The following is a 19,906-nucleotide window of genomic DNA, read 5'->3' as shown; positions in this document are numbered from 1 at the left end:
AGCATATAACTACTAAATTTGAGATTTAGAGTTGAAGGACTTGGCTATCCCAAGTACTTGTTCTGGAAGCTTCCTTGCCTATGGAAATAAAAAATGAAAACAGTGTTTTTCACTGGGCTTCTGTGGATAAAATGCAAGAAGCATTCTATAAACTAGATACTATAATGAATTATCTTCATTATAACAACAAACCCTCCATACAATTTCCTATTTGTCTTTGAGGTTGTTTTGCTCAATATCTCATTTTATCACTGAGGGCAGAAACCATGTATTATTCACTTATGCATTCTTCAGAATTTCATACACTCTCCCATAGAACAGGAGTTTAACAGCAGAGGGTATCGGGAAAGCTGGAACAATAACTCAGGTATCCCGTTCACTGTCTAGTGTTGTTAACATAAAGGAACAAAAGTTTTTTAAAATTCACTATGGACACAGCATTGATAGACTGTATCCACACCAATAAAAATAAGTAATTGTATAGCACCTGTAAGAGTTCAGAGTTACAAATAGTTTTGAATATCAAACTATTATATCCTGTTATCACTTGATATTTAATGGCTTAAAACGACCAGAAAAAAATGTATGGCTGCATAAACATATACTTTAGATCGAGGATTAGACATATATGTTGGATATACTACAGTGTTTTGGAAACCTCTTGAAAAATGCTAGTGATAAAGTTCTGTCCAGCTGATCCCTACTTACTTCAACAGTAAATTGATTCCAACACAGGAGCTGAACCACTATTCGGCATATAAACTCTGCATTTGCCTGTAAAAGGGCTCCTTTCTTGACTGAAGGGTGGCCAAGAACCAACAGTTAATCTGCTACCCAGAACTGTCCTGGGATTGCATCTACTATACATTTAGATTCACTTGTGTATGAGTGAAATGTCTCTTGACCTACAATGATTTTTTTTTGAGACAGAGTCTTGCACTGTCACCCAGTCTGGAGTGCAGTGGCATCATCTCGGCTCACTGCAAGCTCCGCCTCCCGGGTTCACGCCATTCTCCTGCCTCAGCTTCCGGAGTAGCTGGGACTACAGGCGCTCACCACGCCCAGCTAATTTTTTGTACTTTTAGTAGAGACAGGCTTTCATCGTGTTAGCCAGGATGGTCTCAATCTCCTGACCTCGTGATCCGCCCGCCTGCCTCGGCCTCCCAAAGTGCTGGGATTACAGGCATGAGCCACCACACCTATAATGATTATCTTGAAAGCAAAAACTTATACTGGAGGAGACAAAGAAACGCAGTGTTTTCCAAGAGTTAAGTAATGGTTCACTTTAGACTTGCTCAAACTTTATGGTATAATCAGTTTTAAACTTTCTTCTTTATTACCCCACTCTGACACAATAACAAAACTTCATCGGATTACAGGAGTCAATCAGCAGAATTTGGAGTATGCGACAGAACTGAAAAAACTGGTACTTTCTGGGGAAAAACATGTGTTTGAGTCCTGTTTATAAAATGTTTCATTTATTCTAATCTTGTAACTTGAATTTTGAAAATACCCAGAATCAAATTACTTACGAGGTAGAAAAGACCCTGAAGAGCTAGTCCTACTTTCTTGTTTCATAGATTCACACAGTCAAGTGCAGAAACAGAGTGACTTGCTAAGATCACTAACAGCAAAGGTAAAGTGAACCACTTCCTAAAGCAACAGACTTCCACATCGGCGCTCTTCCTATATCATATTTACAGGCCAAGTATCCCTTATCTGAAATGCTTGAAACCAGAAGTGTTTTAAAAAATTCAGTTTTGTTTTGGATATTGGAATATTTGCACATACATAATTAGGTATATCTTGGCAACAAGACCCAAGCCTAAAAAAGAAATTCATCTATGTTTCATACAAACTTTATACAGATAAAACATATATGAAGATAATTTTATATACTATCTTTAATAATTTTGTGCATAAAACAAAGTTGTGCCTGCGTTTAGACTGTGAGCCATCATGTGAGGTCAAGTGTGTCATGCTGGCACTCAAACAGTTTAGTATTTTACAGCATTTTGGATTTTCAGATTAGGAATGCTCAAACTGTGTTCAACACCTATTATGTACAAGAGAAGTCATAATCTCTTCCCTAAGAAGAAAATCCTGCTGTTTCCTATCACTTTATTTCAATAATCTAATCCTGAACTTTCATTAATATTAGAATGCTCTATCTCAGACTGCCTAATTTTAAATGAAATTTTATTGCTTTATTTTCCTTTATCAACAAGCAATCCATTATCAAATTTAATTTTCCAAGCACATTTAAAATTACATCCATGTTTTAAAGATATTAAGGATGCCACTGAGATAATCTCAACTCATGGTATATATAATAACAAAGAAAACTCCCTACTCTTGTCCAGAAATTCTAAGAACTTCATATTATGTAAATTTCTGTTACAAAATCAATTAAAGAACAAAGGTTAATAGTTTATACATAGACAAACATGAGAAGATCCATTTTTCAGATCCAGCTTTTCCCTCTTTTTCTATTTAAAATGGCCAACCTTTCAAAGAATAACAAATTTGGGAGCAGATTTGATTGTCAGAAAAATAATAAAATATTCTTTTATATTTTGCATTTATTTCAAATGTTAAAAGCAAAGATAATAGTTTTTTTGAAAAAATGTTTGAATGCAAAGTTGTTTATGAAAATAATGGAGGACCAATGTATCTTAAATATTAAAAAAAATATTCTGGAAGTATTAATGATTTACATGTATTAGTGAAGTGGTATTCAAAAATACTAATAAAGCAGGAAATAATACACAGCCAGAGTTTTAGTCATTTATAGTTCTTGTTAAACAAAAATGAAATGGCAATATTAAATATGAAAAGAAAAAGTAGAATATCATTAATAAAATAAGGAATAAGTTGTTCCATTGTTACTTCCCTGGGTTTAAATTGAGTAGAACCTGAGGATTTATTTGATTGTATATGTTTATTTTACACCTGTAAATACTAACAGACAGAACTCTCTTTTTATAAATTGTTATTAATAGAGAACCATGAGAGCAGCATCATTTTATAAAAACTATGAATGCTATGTTACCTAATATTCATCCAATGAGGAAAATACTTTACTATAGATTGAATGTGTACACTGTGCAGTGCTCTGAAAACTTTAATTTTTTCCATAATGTAGAATAAAACACTCATAAATCATAAGGCCTAACCAATCCAATGCTAAAAATCACACACCAATATGTTCTGGTCAAAGGAGAAAAAAAAAATTCTTAAAATACCAATTTATTCTATTCTGTTTTCTTTTTACTTTTCTAACTTTAAATGACCAAGGACACAACTGTTTGTTCTAAGAAAAGATCCTGATCAAAATTACTGTGATAACAGCTACTAAAAGTACTTGTATCCTTCCCCAAATACAGCAAGAGTAGTATAGCCAGTGCTCATTATCTGCAGTAGTTATGTTCTATAAAGATGCTATGAACACCGAATTAGTGAATAATGAACCACTGTTGTTAAAGGAAATACAGGATTATGTTTCTGTGAGCCTGTGGTTCCAGCATTTTCATCAACTGATGAATACTTTGTTTTATGTATGTTTCTGTTTATACACATTATTTATTGTATACTGTTGACTCATTAACATTAAACTTAGCACTAGCAGTACTACAATTAACACCTTAACAAAGCTTATCTAACACAGTATTTAATATTTTCCCTGAAAGGCACATCACAATCTTCTTGAGCTTAGACACATAAAACAGCACTTCAGCACTACATTATGAGGCCATTTTAAATAATAAAATCATCAACAAAAATACAAAAATGCAAAAAACATGGCATCAATAGACTGTGAAAGGGCCACTTGTTTACAGTGTGAGAGCTGGAAAAAGGAGGCAAGTATCACCTTGTTTGACCTCAGCTGGGGACACACTTGTTTGGCAAGTAAAGTTCTTCACTACTCTATACATGTCTACAAAAGCACTGTGAGTATTGATTTGGGGATTACAAGAAAAATTTTAGCAAGTAAGAAAACTCACAAACACAGAATCCACGAACAATGAGGATTTACTGTATATTACTTCCAATTCAGGGGAGGGAACTGAAACACTAAGAAGTTAACTTGCTTAAAGCCATTCAGCCATTAAGTGGCAGAATGTGAATCTGAACCTAAATCTGCTTAGTTTTCTAAAGGCTGTGTATTTCACACTGGAATATAACTTAGTGGTACACAAGATAAACCTTGGGTATTATCTTAGCTTGATATGTCAAATGCTTAAAAGCTGCTTGAATTGAGTGTTCCAAGATGTTGTTTATTATAAAAAAGGTCAGAAGCAGAAGACTAACAACTGAGTACTCCATCTCTCCAAAAGCAGAGGTTTGTCAAGAGACGGAGTCTTTCCTGAACTGGGTCGTTAATGCATATTCAAATTCAACATTCACACTCAGGACATCTATAATTACCCATCATGTCAATCTTAATTTGTTAGTTTTATCTGTGCTTTATTTGGCACTCATCTCTGTCTCCCCCATTGTTTTTAATATAAAAATCATATTCACCCAAGTTTGCTCAGCTGAGTTTCTGAATCTTTTAAATTATTATAAATGTGCTTTGAAAATTGTTTTTTACATATAATAAAAATTATACTCTAAATAAAGGGCATAAATTTTAATAAGCACTCACTGAATTAAAAACTACCTTTCTAATAAAGCTAATATAAAATATTTACTATACATTGAAAATGAGACTCAAAATTCTTGACTGGGTCAAAATACCATACTAGAAGCCCTGCCAGTATGCTGGAATTATGTCATATATTGTTTCTATATTAAAGATCAAACCAAAAACCATCAGGAATCCAGTGAAATGGTTAACTCAAATTCACTATATGTAAATTTTTAAATTTTCCTCATTACATAAGTAGGTATTCCGCTTCCCAAATCTATACCCCTTCCCAAATCCCCTTCCCAATGATACTTGCAGAGCATTCATAATCGTATCTTTAACTGAATATGGTGGCACAGAAAGTCAAGGACTGAACACTTCTATGATATCTCCTGTATCAAATGAATGGCTAATGTCTAATTGCAGAATTAAGTAGGCTGTGCTTACGCCAGCTGCTTCTCCATTTTATGGGTTGATTTGACTATTTACAACAAATACATTAAAATGACATCTATTGCTCCTGACAATGTGCTGGCATTAGTCAATCAACAGAATTTAACCTTAATAGATACCAGAATCCAATAAGCATGGCATCAAGAAAAATAAGATGGCAGATACCAACAGGGCAGCATGGTACTTCAATGGGAAGGAGCCAATGCAAGTCTTAATTCATTAAGTATTCAGTTTCATGAAAGCTGTGTAGTAAGTTTCTGTCAAGTAAGGCAAATCCAATGCTCTAATTATAATGATTGAGTTAAACAAATACACTCCTCTAATATGCTTTCACTACAAGCAACATTTTGCAAAATTCTTATGTCATCTAAGACCAACTAAGGAAGAATGAAAGTAGCTCTTTTTCTTTTCCTGAAAACAAAGGAAGTTTCCAGGTCTATAACTACATTTGAATGGTGGCAAAGTGTTTTGTTAGAGTTGCTGTCATAGCATAGAAAATCTCAAGAATTTTTTCAAAGCTGAGAGTGATATCTACTCCAAGGATTGTGACTCAAATGCCTACAAAAGCCAAGCAGATTACATAAATGTGTGAAGAACCTGGTGTGAAGTGATAGGAAGCTATGGAGACTGTAACAAACATCATACCTAAATATATAAAATTTAATTATGTTAGAAAAAAACCACAGACATTGTATTTCCTTCAGTCCTTAGAGTTGTCAGTCTACCGATTTGAAACTTCTGATGCTTTGTCTAATCAATCTCTTTTATAGATAAGGAAGCTTAAGTCCCAAGAGATTTAAGTGCCTTTCTCAGTGACATAACTGAGATAAGAACTGAAATATCCTACATGTCACAGACCAAGTTTTTTTGTTAATCTTTATTCTTAGTTGGATCAATGTGTTTACTCAATCTGACATGCTATAAGGTTGCTACTCTCTAACTTGTACCCTGTGAGTTTCAGAATGATGACATACTCCATAGACATTACCATAGTTACAAATTCATATCAACTTCCTACTGAACCTTTTTTAAGACAAATCAATTGAGTTGATTTACTAAAAAGTAAAATAAGAATGAAATGCTTTAAAATAAACTTTCAGCAATTCAAACGGTGATACATTATCAATGCAATGGAAGAATCTACCAGCCAAACATTACTTAATTAACCCAAGCCTAAATAATGACTAACATTTTAAGATTTTATTTACAGAATAAAAGTTAAGCAATCTGCAGCAAGAATTTTTAACCTATTTTCCATTTAAAACACACTTACATCTTAAGATTTAAACTATTTTATATTTGTAATAAACAGTTAATAAAGTCCATAATTATTCCATCAGTTTAGTAGAAAATAAACTCTTATACTTCCTTTTGAAGAAAAAAAAAGCAAAAAATACAAATACAAGACCACATTTTAGTTAGTTTTCTTGGCTAATAATTTCCTTACTAAAATTATCTTGCATGAATCAGTTGTTATTTATGTAAACATAACTTTTGCATATGCCAGAATGATACATACTTGAAAATGTGTCAAGCCACTATCCTTATAAAATGTATGCTTTATTTCATTTTTGTTAGTTTTCATACGTTCCTTTATAGTTGAAGGTTTTGACTGAAGCTATCACTTTGCAGAAACAAAGGATGAACTACTTATCTATTAAAACTAAGAGATCGTTTTAGCCCAGATGTATTCCTGATCATGTTCTCCATTTCATGTAAGCTTTCCTTTTTCCCTGAGATCTTAATACTTTTTTAATAGAGGTAAGCAGCCCCATTCCTAAAGTACTGATTAACCCAAAGTAATTAACTCAAAGTCATTAAGGTAGCTCTGTCTATCTTAGCAAAGCCTGGCATTTTTGTATAATAATGAAGCTTATGAATTCCAGGGCTACAACACTTTTCTACAAAGAAACTTTTATTGTACAGAAGTTACTCTTTTATTCTAAATTGCTAATAACCACTCTCTCCTCCTACCTCATAAAAGCATATACATCAGTAGATGTATGTTTCTATTTTAGCTGCATGGACCACTAATGATGGTCATGGATTTATATTAAGCTTACTTTTCCTATAATAAGAAAAGATAATACAAATAAAAGGAAATTTTAAAAAGGAGGGATGTTCCTGAATCCACAGTTAAAAAAAAATGATGAGAGAATACAATGAAGGTGGAAGAAAATTTCAAAATGGAGATCTGTTAAATGTCCAAAGGAGGAGACGATTATTAACTCTGCATGGAAAGCCCAACGTAGAACTTTCTCAGTCTTCAAATCCCAGAGTAGTAAACAGATCCACATTTTAAAGAATTTTTAGGCCAGACCTGGTGGCTCGCACTTGTAATCCTAGCACTTTAGGAGGGCGAGGCAGGAAGACTGTTTTAAACCAGGAGTACAAGAACAGCCTGGGCAAGAAAGTGAGCCCTGCCTCAACTAAAAAGAAAAAAAAAAATTAGCCAGGTATGGTGGTGAGTGCCTGTAGTTCCAGCTACTCAGGGGGCTGAAGCAGGAGGATCACTTGAACCCAGGAGTTCATGGCTGCAGAGAGCTATGATTGCACCACTGCACTCCAGCCTGTGTGACAGAGTGAGGGAGAGAAAAAAGGGTTGTTATTCTTCTGGAATTAATGGCTATTTGTAACTGAAATAGCTATGGGAATCAGAATTAACCACTCTTAGTCAAGACAAAATATCCTAAAAAAAAGAAAAAATTAAAATACAGAATCAAACATCACTACTCCATATGAAAACAAACGTTCTAATAAAATATGTCATTAGATCTAAACTAGGGATGTTTAAACCAGGGATGTGTGTCACTCAAGGTAACAGTATATAAGTAAAATAAACATTACAGAATTTCCTTTTGATTCTATTAAAAATCAACACCCGGACTGTAGAAGCAAAACAACTGTTTTGCAAATGATTCTATTTTAGACTTTTTAGTCAAGCAGACTATAACAGCACTAAACTTTAGTAAAAAGGGAAATCACAAAAGGCAGCCTACAACAATGACAGAAATGAAAAAACAGTAGCATACTATCACTGCAATTTCTGAAAAGCTTAAGTGAAAGAACAGAGAAATGAGTTTGAAATTTGAAACTTACATGGCCAAAAGTGAAAGGACAATGAAATAAAGGCTGAAAATATAAAATAAAGGCTAAATGTTCCCATTTAAGATTTGAGATATCTCATTAAATACTGTCACGGGTCATTAAATCCTGGTTCCATATAAATATCATTTAGCAATTATTTATTTTTTGACATTGTAGTAAAAATTCTAGCTATCAGCATATTTATATGTAGAAATATATTTCTGCATATGACAATATGTGTAATTTGCTATTTTACTTAATGCACTGAGAAGCAGGTCAAATTCTATTGCAAAAATATATTATTGCTTCATAAATTTTTCTTAGGCAAAACTTGGGTATCAATTCTAAGACCTTATATTATGAATAATATCAAAATATCAAAATAGTCTGTCTCTTGTATTATGAATAATATCAAAATTATCTGTCTCTATATAGGTATGGTTAAAAACCAAACAGTCTAATGTCCCAAAATTGTCCTATTAGTAAACTCATGCTCAGTGTTCTTTTGAAGTCATATATTAAAAGTTCAAATTTTTATGTAAAATTGTCTGTTCTGATTAGGGCAATCACCATATTCAAATGTATTTGCTGAGTATACATTAAACAGGTATAAGACCTGGTGTATCAGACAGGAGGAATAAATACATGTAGGTTTGAATTTCCCTAATTAAGACCAAAGCTCTTCCCTATTCAATTAATCTTTAGAAAAGTGAAAATACTTCCAATTATTACAACTTGAAAATTCGAATGCATTAATTTATTCCTAGAGAACTTAAATTTGATCTAACAGGCACACATTATTTTTAAAACTGTTATAAACAAATAGTTCTCTTCAGTAACCCACCAATTTACTGTTGTTTCTCTTTGATTTTTTTTTTTGCCCACATGCATGCACACATTTATATATTGTTGAAAGTGAAGATATAATTATCTGATGTGTTTAAAACCTAAACAATTCCATTTTTCATAAAATTTTAGTCTTAATATTTATCATATAAAATATGAATTTTTTTCAGAGAATATCTTCAAGCATTTCAGAATTTTCCTAATCTTTCATATGTAGGTTATATTCCCTACTTCTTGCTATTAGAAGTAACACTGCAAATACTCTTTCTTTCTTCTGTATTTCTTGCGTAGAGTAAATTCTCAGAACTGGGACTATTAGATCAAAGGATGTTAATTTTTTTCATTCTTTGACAATCTTTGGTGGAGGCCTTCTGTCAGCATAAAGTTGCCTAATCAATCTTAATTTATAGGAATGTTTTGGTACTTTTTTTTATAATTAGCAAAGTTTGTATAGAATAAAAATTGTATTTAATTTTAAAATTCCATAGTACTCTCAGTATCCATTTAAAGAAGAAAACTTGTTAGAATTTGTTTGAAAAGAATGTGTTAGCCTGATTATGAGATGATTACTTAAATGATGATGTAATGATTGTCTTCTAGGGCCCACCTCTCCTCAGCTAAAACAAAAATGAAAAAACACTCAATTTAGCCCTTCGCCATCTCACAGACATAAATCCAGCGTAAAATGTCTGGCACATTCCTTCAGTAATTCCCTTAGGTACTGGGGAATTTTACAACTTCGATAGCCGCAATTTTATTTAAACTTAGATGAGAGTGGAGAAGAGAGAAAGATTATTAAAGAAAAGGTGACAGCAATCTGTTCTCCCCTTCATAATGAGGTAAGAAAAGAAGATGCAGAATTAAATTTCTTTTAGAAAAAAGGCTAAGATAGAAAAAAAAAATTGGAAGCAGTGTACCAAAAGAACAGGTCAGTAGAAAACATTTTATCTTGGCCTAGTTTGCATCTTTAGGATACAGTTTCATCTTACTCATTACTCTATGAGATTAGTAAGATGATTTATTTATATACCTTCCATTCTTTTATTATCACCTCTTTAATACGAAAATCACCCTTGTATGGGTGGTTACTAATGGCCTGTGAGAAATTAGCACCCAAACTAGGAATAAAGTAGAGTCTCCCTCACCAATTTGATGTTGAAGAAGGGACTTTTCTTATCTATAGCTCCTATTTCTGTAAAATATAAAATAAACATCATTCTGTAAAATATCTGTAAAAGAAATATAAGATAGACTGGATGGTCTGTAAAATTATGGCTTAGTCTCAGAATCTTAATGCTAAGTTCATTACTTGTGGCACTGTAAGATATTCTGCATAAACAATGTAGGAGAATAAGATATTAACCAATTAAGACAGAATACTTCAACAGAAAACTTCTCATAGTTAAATTTGGACTCAATGGATCCAAATCTTTTGTATAATTCTTTTTGTTAAATTGTTTAGTTTGTAAAATGAGTCGATTATCTACAGAAAAAATTACAAATAAAATTCCTCTTGAATCTATTTGGTTTATGAAAAATCTCATGAAAAGTTAATATGAAAGTTTCTTAATAGTTAATCCTGAAGTTTTATCTACTAGCAAGTTAATGGACAGACTCAAACATGAGACCTAGTTTTAAAAAGTCATAAATCTTTAAAATTAATTTTGAAAGCTTTGGTCCACCTATTATCTTTTAATATGAATGGTTTTCAAATAGTTTTAAATAGCTCTGAAACATTTTAAAAAATCAAACTGAGCCAGGTGCAGTGATGTGCACTCGTAGTACCAGCTACTCAGAAGGCTGAAGCTGGAGGATTGCTTGAGTGACACCTCGTCTCTTAAAAAACAAAGAATCAAACTGAGATGCTTGATAGAAACAGAAAGTACTGAAACTTTATAGTACAGAAACTACATACAGAAACAGTTTCTATACATCTTCTATACACAGTATAGAAACTATGAGAAATATATATTAGGAAAGAAGTATTTGAAGGTTCTTGCCTTCTTTTTGTAAACCCAGTGACTATTTAAAGGAATTGTCTCAAACTTTGAACCTGTCTCTCTTTGGACTCTATATTAGAAAATATGAGGATATGAACTTCAATAAGGGATTCCATCCATCCTTTATCCTAAAAGAACCACTGATATTAGAGGATGTTATTCACTACTGTGAGAATCACCAAATAGCGCACTATTAAGTCAGTCTGAGTCCATCAGTGATTCTATAAAAATGACACGGCCAAGATATTAAAGTGACAAAACCTACATTTCCCAAAAAAGGCAGATTTTATGGAAATGAATCATGTAGCCTGTATATGTAACCAAATGCCAGTTCAGCATATTCACAAGAACTAGACTCAAAAGTTAAGTGGTAAATGTCTTAACATTCAAAATTACATATGGCTTCTTTATTACTGCAATCTTATTATGAAGAAAATCTATTTCTTCCTATAGTCACCAGAAAGGTCTCTGGCACAGGTTTGATACAAAAGCATCCCTGATTATGAAACCATTTTAAATGAATTTTTAAAACACTGAGGCTCAATAAGACTTTCACAGATTTAAAAGGAAAAAGAAAGTTCAAAAATAAGTGAGACACATTAGTCCAATTACTTATACTTCTCAAACTCGTCATAACTAGGAGGGACTAATTAATAGGGATTGATGAGAACAGATGGAGTGGCATTGCTAGTCACAGCCTCTTAGCTGGATGAGACTGCATCGGTTGAGACAAGCATCACAAGGAAAGAAGTGGTAGCTGTATTTGAAAATGACATGAATACCAATTGATGAAAGAAAACTGTTTTACAAACCAAATCAACTTCAAACTACAGATTAAATTAATAATATAATTAAGATCTTGATAAATCAAGCATTCTACCATAAAACCTTCAAAGCACAAAGCCATAAAACCATTTTTATAAACTAATTTTAATCCATCAGTTGCTTCATAAAGGGTTTCATTAAATATACCCACTATTCTTTTTTAACATCTTATTTAAAAATAATGATAGTCACGGGAAGTTTCAAAGGAATGTACAGATGTCCCACGTACCTTTTCTTCAGTGTCCAGTGTTAACATCTCACACCACTATAACATAATACCAACAAACTGACTTCAATACGATCCATAGAGCTTACTCAGATTTCAACAGTCATTTATTTTTTTGAGACGGAGTTTCACTCTGTTGCCCAAGCTGGAGTGCAGTGGCACCATCTCAGATCACCTCTACTTCCCGGGTTCAAGCAATTCTCCTGCCTCAGCCTCCCGAGTGGCTGGGATTACAGGCATGTGCCACCATGCCCGGCTGATTTTTCTATTTTTAGTAGAGAAGGGGGTTCGCCATGTTGGCCTGGCTGGTCTCAAACTCCTGATCTCAGGTGATCTGCCTGTCTCGGCCTCTCAAAGTGCTAGGATTACAGGCATGAGCGACTGTGCCCAGCCTGATTTCACTAGCTATAAATGCACTCATTTAATTTTATCTCAGGTAGTCTTGTGTTACATGAATTTTTGTAACCAACTAACATCAAAATACTCAACTGTATTGTTCCCCATGTTCCCCCTTTGTAACCACTAATCTTTTGTAAACAATTAATAAACACAAAAAAGTGAATCCACTGTTCTATGTTAGCCATAGTATCAAAAGGAGATGTGTTGACTATTAAGGAGTAGAAAATAATTGTGTATGAGCTTCCTTTTCATTTTAAGTCCCAAGGGAATCCGAGTAGACACGTAAGCGAGTGACAGTAGGGAAGGTGAGAGGCAGCTCTGAAGGTGGTGGTGGGTTGACTATCAGCAAGAAGAGGGGAACAGGAACACATTTTCAGTGGAGGTCGGGAAAGCTCGTGTAATGACTCCAACTAAAGTAGTACAAGGCAGTCATTTCCCAACAGCTTCCTAAAAATACTGGATTAAATTAACTAAGACCAAAAGGGTATTATGCAGGTAATCATAAAGGAAAAGCAATAAACTGCTTTCATTTCACAGACATGTCATGCTGTATATTTAAAACATGTGTTATTAAATTCAATATATCATTTAACAGTAACATGAATTGCTTAGGCTTAAAAGTGCACTATGTACTCCATTCACTTTTCATTGAAATAGTTGGTATTGTAGGAAAAAAAGACTTTAAAACCAGAACATACGTGTATACATTTACTAAGGACATCTAAATGACACCATAAATATGAGAAGCTTTTTCAAAATGCAGTGACTAACCAGAGGTAAGAAAATTAACATCAAGTTCCTTAATCACGGGCATTAATAACCATGAAAAATGAAACTAGTCTAATTCATTTCTTAATTCTCTCAAATCCAACACTTACATTCGAATTTTAGAATCCAGCATCCATTGAGAATTCCAAGCATACACTTCAAAGTACTTTGAACTGCATCACCAGGAACAACAACATGAGTTACTAAAATACAAAAAAGGCAGTAAGAGAAAGAAAGATATAAGCCAAAGTATTTCTTTGGCCTGCTTTGTATAACTAATCTATATTTTAAAAACTTGTATATGAATCTTCAAAGGCAACAATTTTTACACTTAAGTGTAAGACTACTTCTATTTAGTACCTCGTTCTCTAACCTGCCCATCAATATGAAAAATCAGATCATAAACCATGTATCTTAAAGTCATATTGGCAAACACAAATTTTTATTTTATTTTCAAATTACACCTAAGGGATTATGACATTACACTGCACTACAATGTATTTGTCATTAGCAAAGTCACAAATTTGCTCTTTTGAAATACTGTCTTGTCCCAAAATATATGCAAACCTTTAAACTTTACATTTCCTAACTACATTGTCTATAAGTAGTTTATTACTGAAAAGAAACTTAGATTTATTACAAGATGCAAAGTATACAGCCATCACCCAATGGTTAAAACATATGTAAACAAAGGTAATTCTCCAAAAGGATCATCTAACATTTTTTTCTACCCCCCCGCCGCCAAAATTCAAAATCCTCACCTGTACTGTCAAACTCAGTACATTTTTTAGCCTTAAGAATTGCTGCAAGCTCACTGAGCATTTTCTGTTGTTCTGAAGAGAGCCCACTGCCTATAAGTACAAGAGGTCCATCCCTACGCTGCCCAGTGTTCATCTGTTAATATAAAAGGAGACGCCACAGTGTTAAAAACATTAGAAGACTAGACAAAGACATTAAACAGACTTGTTACTTGATAAAAACTTGAATTTCATTACTTAGTTTACTCTAATAATTTTCAGTAATTTCCAATGAATCAACACCCAGAACCTTTTAATTATTTTTCTCTTTATTTTTCCCTCAAGAAAATGTCAATTGAGATAGCTCTGTATACCCAGGACATCTTGTTTCTTCATTTTTAAATTGGGTCTCTCCAGGGTTTTACTTCATTCTGACACCAGTAAGTCCTTTTTCTTTCCCCAAGTAACCCAAAATATCCACTTAAAATCAGCAGTTCCCTATTCCACCTCCACTACCTTGTCCCAAAAGAGTAACTCTAACTTAGTCTGTTATTAAACTGAGATTATCTGAAAAATCAAAGAATGCCAAGGCTTCTAGAACAGTGCTGATCTAAAAAATAGAAAACAAATTATCAATATAGTAACCCCTCGAAACTAAGAAAAGAGAAAAACAGACAAGTTAATTCAAAACTTAGGAGATCAGATTCATAAATAGTAAGAAGTCCATGCAGCTCATGACTAAGAAAGAAGTGCTCTAACAAAGACTAATAGTTTCACTTTAAAATCTAGACTTAGAATTCACAGAAGTTAAAAAGGACAAAAATAAAGAGAAGGTAACAGTGGATAGCATTAAGGCTGAGAAGTGAAAGACTCAAGGAAACAATATATGTCCATATATATCATATATATATATATATTTACATAAAAGTGTTTGTAAATGACAGAATTCAGCTTATCTTTCCTAGTCACTAAATTGTAAGATGATGTAAAAATGACAGAATTCAGCACTTAAAAGTTCAGCTCATCTTTCCTAGTCACTAAATTGTAAGATGATGTAACCACATCTAACCTAAACGTTATAAATACTCCTCACATGAAAATAAATAATTCAGCGTACTTTATGGATTATTCAATTACTCTTCGATAATATTTAAAAACACTACAGTATTTCAAAAATTCTTAAGTTACACAAATACCATAAAAATAGAACACATTACTAAATACATCTAAATAGAACACATTACTTCTCAATATATAACACTACTTCAGCTACATTGGTTCTCTGCACAAAATACAAGAGTGAAAAAGATATCATTTCTAAATATAGCATATGATACTATTTCTAGCAACCCAAGGAAAGCACCAAAATGGGTCAAGTATTTTCCTATCATACTTTTAAAAATTTGCATAAAAAATAGAAACTGGCACTCATTTCTCACAGTTAAAGAATGCTATAATAAACCATAAAGCAAACAGCTGAAAAAGCCACATGTCTGATTTGGGGTGAGGTGGCATGGGGGCTGGGGATGTGACTTGAATATGCATAGGTCTCTGACCCATGAGGCTCAAAAGAGGTGCAAAAAAACACCCCAAAAGTTGAATACCTTGATTTTATAGAGATTAGATACTATGTTCATTAGCACTAAATTCAAAGGAATAATTAAATAGGGTACTTTTTCTTAGATAAAATCATTAGTTTTTCTTAAGTTCATCAAAAATGGGGTTAAAAAATCTAGAAAAAAATTTTCTTAGATAAACATGCTACTCAAAATGAATCATGAACGGAGAAGTCTCAAAACAAATGAATGATAAGGAGCTTTTTAAATTTTTAAAAGATTAGAGGTTACTTCTCAAACTTGAAGCCGTTTTCCAATAGCCACTAAATTTTACTTGAAACACAAAAATCCTAAAGGGGAAGTAGAGAAATTCAAACCCCTTCCCATCTGCGTGATATTCCCTAAAGCAGCTCACTGGACATCACTATTTAAAGGGTTCCAGACTAAGCTACCAAGCACTTGTGCTTGTTTCAGAGGCAAGTACGTATCATAAAGAACACTCTAATGCTCATCCATGCATTCAGCAGACACTTACTGAACACTCAGTATGTGCCAAACACTGTTTGTTCTCAATGCTAGGGCTATTATAGTAAACAAAAGAGCTAGCCCCTGCCCTCACACAGTTTATATTCTACTTGAGAGGGGAAAACAACACAATAAAACAAAACTACATTACATCAAATGAGAAATAGTATGGTACAACAAAGCAGGGGAAGGGGGCTAGGCAGCACTGGGAGGTTGCTATTTCATATGCAGCAGCACAGAGTCCTCTCTGCTAAGACTATGCTAGAGCTGTGTCTGAAGGGGGTGAGGAAGCTGGCCGTGGGAACATCTAGTTCCTGGAAGAAAAAACAAACAAACAAACAAACAGGTGGTGCTGCACACCTGAAATGAGAGTATGTTTGGTGGACTCAAGACATAGCAAGGCAGCCCATGTGCCTGGAAGAGCGAGTGAAGAAGAGACTGGTAGTGGCTGGGGGAAGGCAGACTCCAGAGGTTCCATCCTAAGGACTGCACATTAAGAAACTACCCTTTAAACTTGAAGGACTTGATATTATCTTTTCCTTAGCCAAGTACCAACCATTAAGACAGTAAATAATAGTACCCAAAAGGCCACGTCTACATGACATGCATGAAGTATAGGTCTCTTCTACATAATAAGAACCCTCCTTTTCTGAAAGGCACTGCCACCCCTCAGACTCCAAGAATATCATCAAGATATCTTTATTCTTGACACCTTTAAAATAATCATTTTCCAGCTTTTACATAACACCAGCAAAGGACAACTTTGTTATTCTACGCTGTCAGACTGCAAGTACAAATGAAGAAAACAAGTCAATTTATAGTTGCTGAGTATGGTGGGACTGAATGGAGTACTGACCTAAGGTTTCAGAAATGTGAGTTCTAACTGGTCCATTAATAAAGAAAAAAACAACCTTTTTTCTAAATGGCTGGTTAACCCTGGGGGAAAATCAGCCTCTTTAGGTCTCACTTTTCTCATTTGTAAATGGGGAGAATTAAACTGCTGATTTCTAGCTTCTCTTCCAATTCATTACCAAAACTATAGTTTGGAACACATTTATAAGGCTGAAGTCTAAAGCAAAAGACACAGGGTATTCAAGATAGGAAAGTAACTAGCTCATGAAAGCATCTATGAGAGTATCAAACTGTAGCTACCTTAGGCTACCTCTTATCTTAAACAATGGCATCTATTACTACTCTTGTGAATGATCCTTGATCTCAGCTCCTCCCTTTCTGTTATTTTCCCCCATCTGAGCAGTACTAGATATGGTGAGTCTACCAACTCTCTCTAAAACTCCTCTTCTTCTCTCCATCCCCACATAACTACCATCTATAATTCCAGTCCTCAGCATTTCAAACCTGGACTCCAGTACTGCAGCTTCCCAATCAGCCTTCAGTCTCTTCCCACTCTCAGCTACGCTGTAGACAGTCCTATTTCAGTTACAAACACACTGAAGGTGCCCTATTAAGTCTAAACTCGTATCGGGGAATTTAAGGCTTTTCACAATCTGGTCCCAACCTAGCCCTTCACCCTGAATCCCTCTTAAACACACGTCATACTCCTCTCACAGTAAATGCTAGTTTCTCAAATTCCTAAGGTCCTTGATGCCTTCTTGTCTCTGAGCAGCTGTTCCTTAGATGTGGGCTGCCATTCGCACCTTGTACACCTGACTGCAGTGGGGAATGTTGGCTGTCCACTCAAAATCTATTGCTCACTTCCTCCACACTAACAAAAGTCCAGTTGTATTCAGGTAGCCTCCCTTTCAAAGACTGACCCTATCCTCCAGCCCCAGAAGGGGCTATCAAATCAATTTCTGACAATAAGACACAGGGAAAGCCCACGGAAAGACTTTAGTGTCTCTTTTCAGTTGGCCACTGCCATATCTAGAATTGTGGCACTCATTCTACAACCACTAAAGGAAACTTCTTAGTGAGGACAAATCCCCCAAACTCAGGATGGCAAGGTAAAGAGATACAAAGAATTGGGTTCCTTGATGTAACCACTAAGTGCTAAATTAAGCAAATGCAGAGCTATCCTGCATTGGGATTAATTCTATACAAAGTAATAAATTGTCTTCAAGCATTTGAGTAAAGGTTTTCTGTTACTGGCAGCCAACAGCATTCTATTAGATACTTTGCTAAAATGTTTACCCTGAAAGACTTAGGACACCTTCTCTGTGAAAGTCTCTCTCTCTCTCTCTCTCTCTCTCTCTATATATATATATATATATATGCATATATATTTTTTTGAGACAGTCTTGCTCTGTTACCCAGGATGGAGTCTAGTGGCGTGATCTCAGCTCACTGCAACCTTTACTTCCCGGGTTCAATTAATTATCATGCCTCAGTTTCCCTAGTAGCTGGGACTATAGGTGTGCGTCACCACACTTGGCTACTTTTTGTATTTTTCATAGAGACAGGGTTTCACCATGTTGACCAGGCAGGTCTCGAACTCCTGACCTCAAGTGATCCGCCCACCCCAGCCTCCCAAAGTGCTGGGATTACAGGTGCGATCCACTGCGTCTGGTCTTTCTGTGAAATTTTTCCTGACGTCTCCTGTAGTTTCTACTTACTTTGATTCTATTGTATATTTTTATAGCTTATTTTACAAATTTATTACAATGTACAGTAAAAGTTTTTACATCTGAAATCCCTGCTAAGCTATGGGTTCCTAAGAAACAGGCACTCTTTCCACTTTATCTCTAGCTTGTACCTCTCTCCTGAGCTCCATAGTTTCATATCCAATGATCTATTCGATATCTCCATTTGATGTTTTATAGACATCAAATTGGCACATAGAACAATTGATTTCCTTCTCCATGGCAACAAATGGCATTACCATCTACTTCACTGCTAAGGTCATACTTATTCCGTTCTTTCCCCACACTTCATATGTAATCCATCCGAAAGTCCTATTTAGATGCTTGCTAGTCTCCAGCAATAACAAACTTCTTTCTAACCTTTCAACATACCAGTCTCATTCACTGAAGGGCCTATACACTGTGTCCTCCAGACAGTCACCTGGCAGCCTCCTCACTTCCACATTCAGGTTTCAATTCAAATCAGTGCTTCAAGGCCCCCCTCTGTGACCCTAGCTAAAGCAGTGGCCTTGCGGAAGCCCACTACCTCCATCCAGCGACACTCTACAACATCTTCAAAGCACTCGTGTCTAAGTTTCGGAAATTATTTCATTTATATTAGTTCACATATTTCCAGTTTGTCTCTTTCCTACCTCTCACCAGATGGTAAGCACCTCCCCGAGAATAAGTGTTCTATCAGTCACAGTCATTGTTTCATGAATGCTGCCTAAAATGCACAGCAGGCTCAATAAATATTTCTAGATGGTCATACTCTGATTGTGCCTTTGAATCCACAGTAGTTAACACTCAGGAAGTGCTCAATAATTGTTTGGTGAATGTAAGCAATTTGCCAAATGGAAATTTTTCTATTATATTCCTTTCATAACCAATTTCAATAAAATATATAAATGTCCCAAAGCTGAATCCATACTTACTACCAAGCAATGGCTAGCTGTGGATGATTCATTCTTCTCTGGTAGCAGCAACAGTGATTTCATATTTTCATCGTCTGTATAATCCACAGGCCGCAGACCAAATATGTTACTGGTAAAGTAAGTGCAGATGTGTTTAAGTAAGTCAAATGAGTCTCTTAACTACATGAATGCACCAGTAGAACAATTTTTCAACATCCTTAATAATATACAATTTTAACTAAAATAAATTACTCAGAACTCACATGAGGTAGAAGAATCTAGAATCAAAAGCTGCTGAACTCAACGGAGAAATGATGTAAAATTTCAGTCTGACATCAGATTATAGGGATTGTTTTTATTGAAT

General features: G+C 34.5%; 1 protein-coding gene across 2 annotated transcripts in view; it reads right to left on the bottom strand.

Annotated features, from left to right (window-relative positions):
- The window catches only part of BARD1 (BRCA1 associated RING domain 1), a 71,134-nt gene that overhangs the window by 2,934 nt on the left and 48,294 nt on the right, over positions 1-19,906 (bottom strand). For both annotated transcript variants that reach the window (XM_011932314.1, XM_011932313.1), the window contains 3 exons: positions 19,564-19,672; positions 13,996-14,128; positions 13,345-13,437 (listed from right to left, as the gene is read on the bottom strand). In XM_011932314.1, coding sequence (XP_011787704.1) covers positions 13,345-13,437; positions 13,996-14,128; positions 19,564-19,672 — 335 coding nt within the window. The remainder of the gene's footprint in view (positions 1-13,344; positions 13,438-13,995; positions 14,129-19,563; positions 19,673-19,906) is intronic.

Source organism: Colobus angolensis, unplaced genomic scaffold, assembly GCF_000951035.1.
Source record: "Colobus angolensis palliatus isolate OR3802 unplaced genomic scaffold, Cang.pa_1.0 Scaffold95, whole genome shotgun sequence".
NCBI lineage: Eukaryota > Metazoa > Chordata > Mammalia > Primates > Cercopithecidae > Colobus > Colobus angolensis.
The sequence above is the reverse complement of the archived record's forward strand: the minus strand, read 5'-3'. Positions and strand labels throughout refer to the sequence as shown.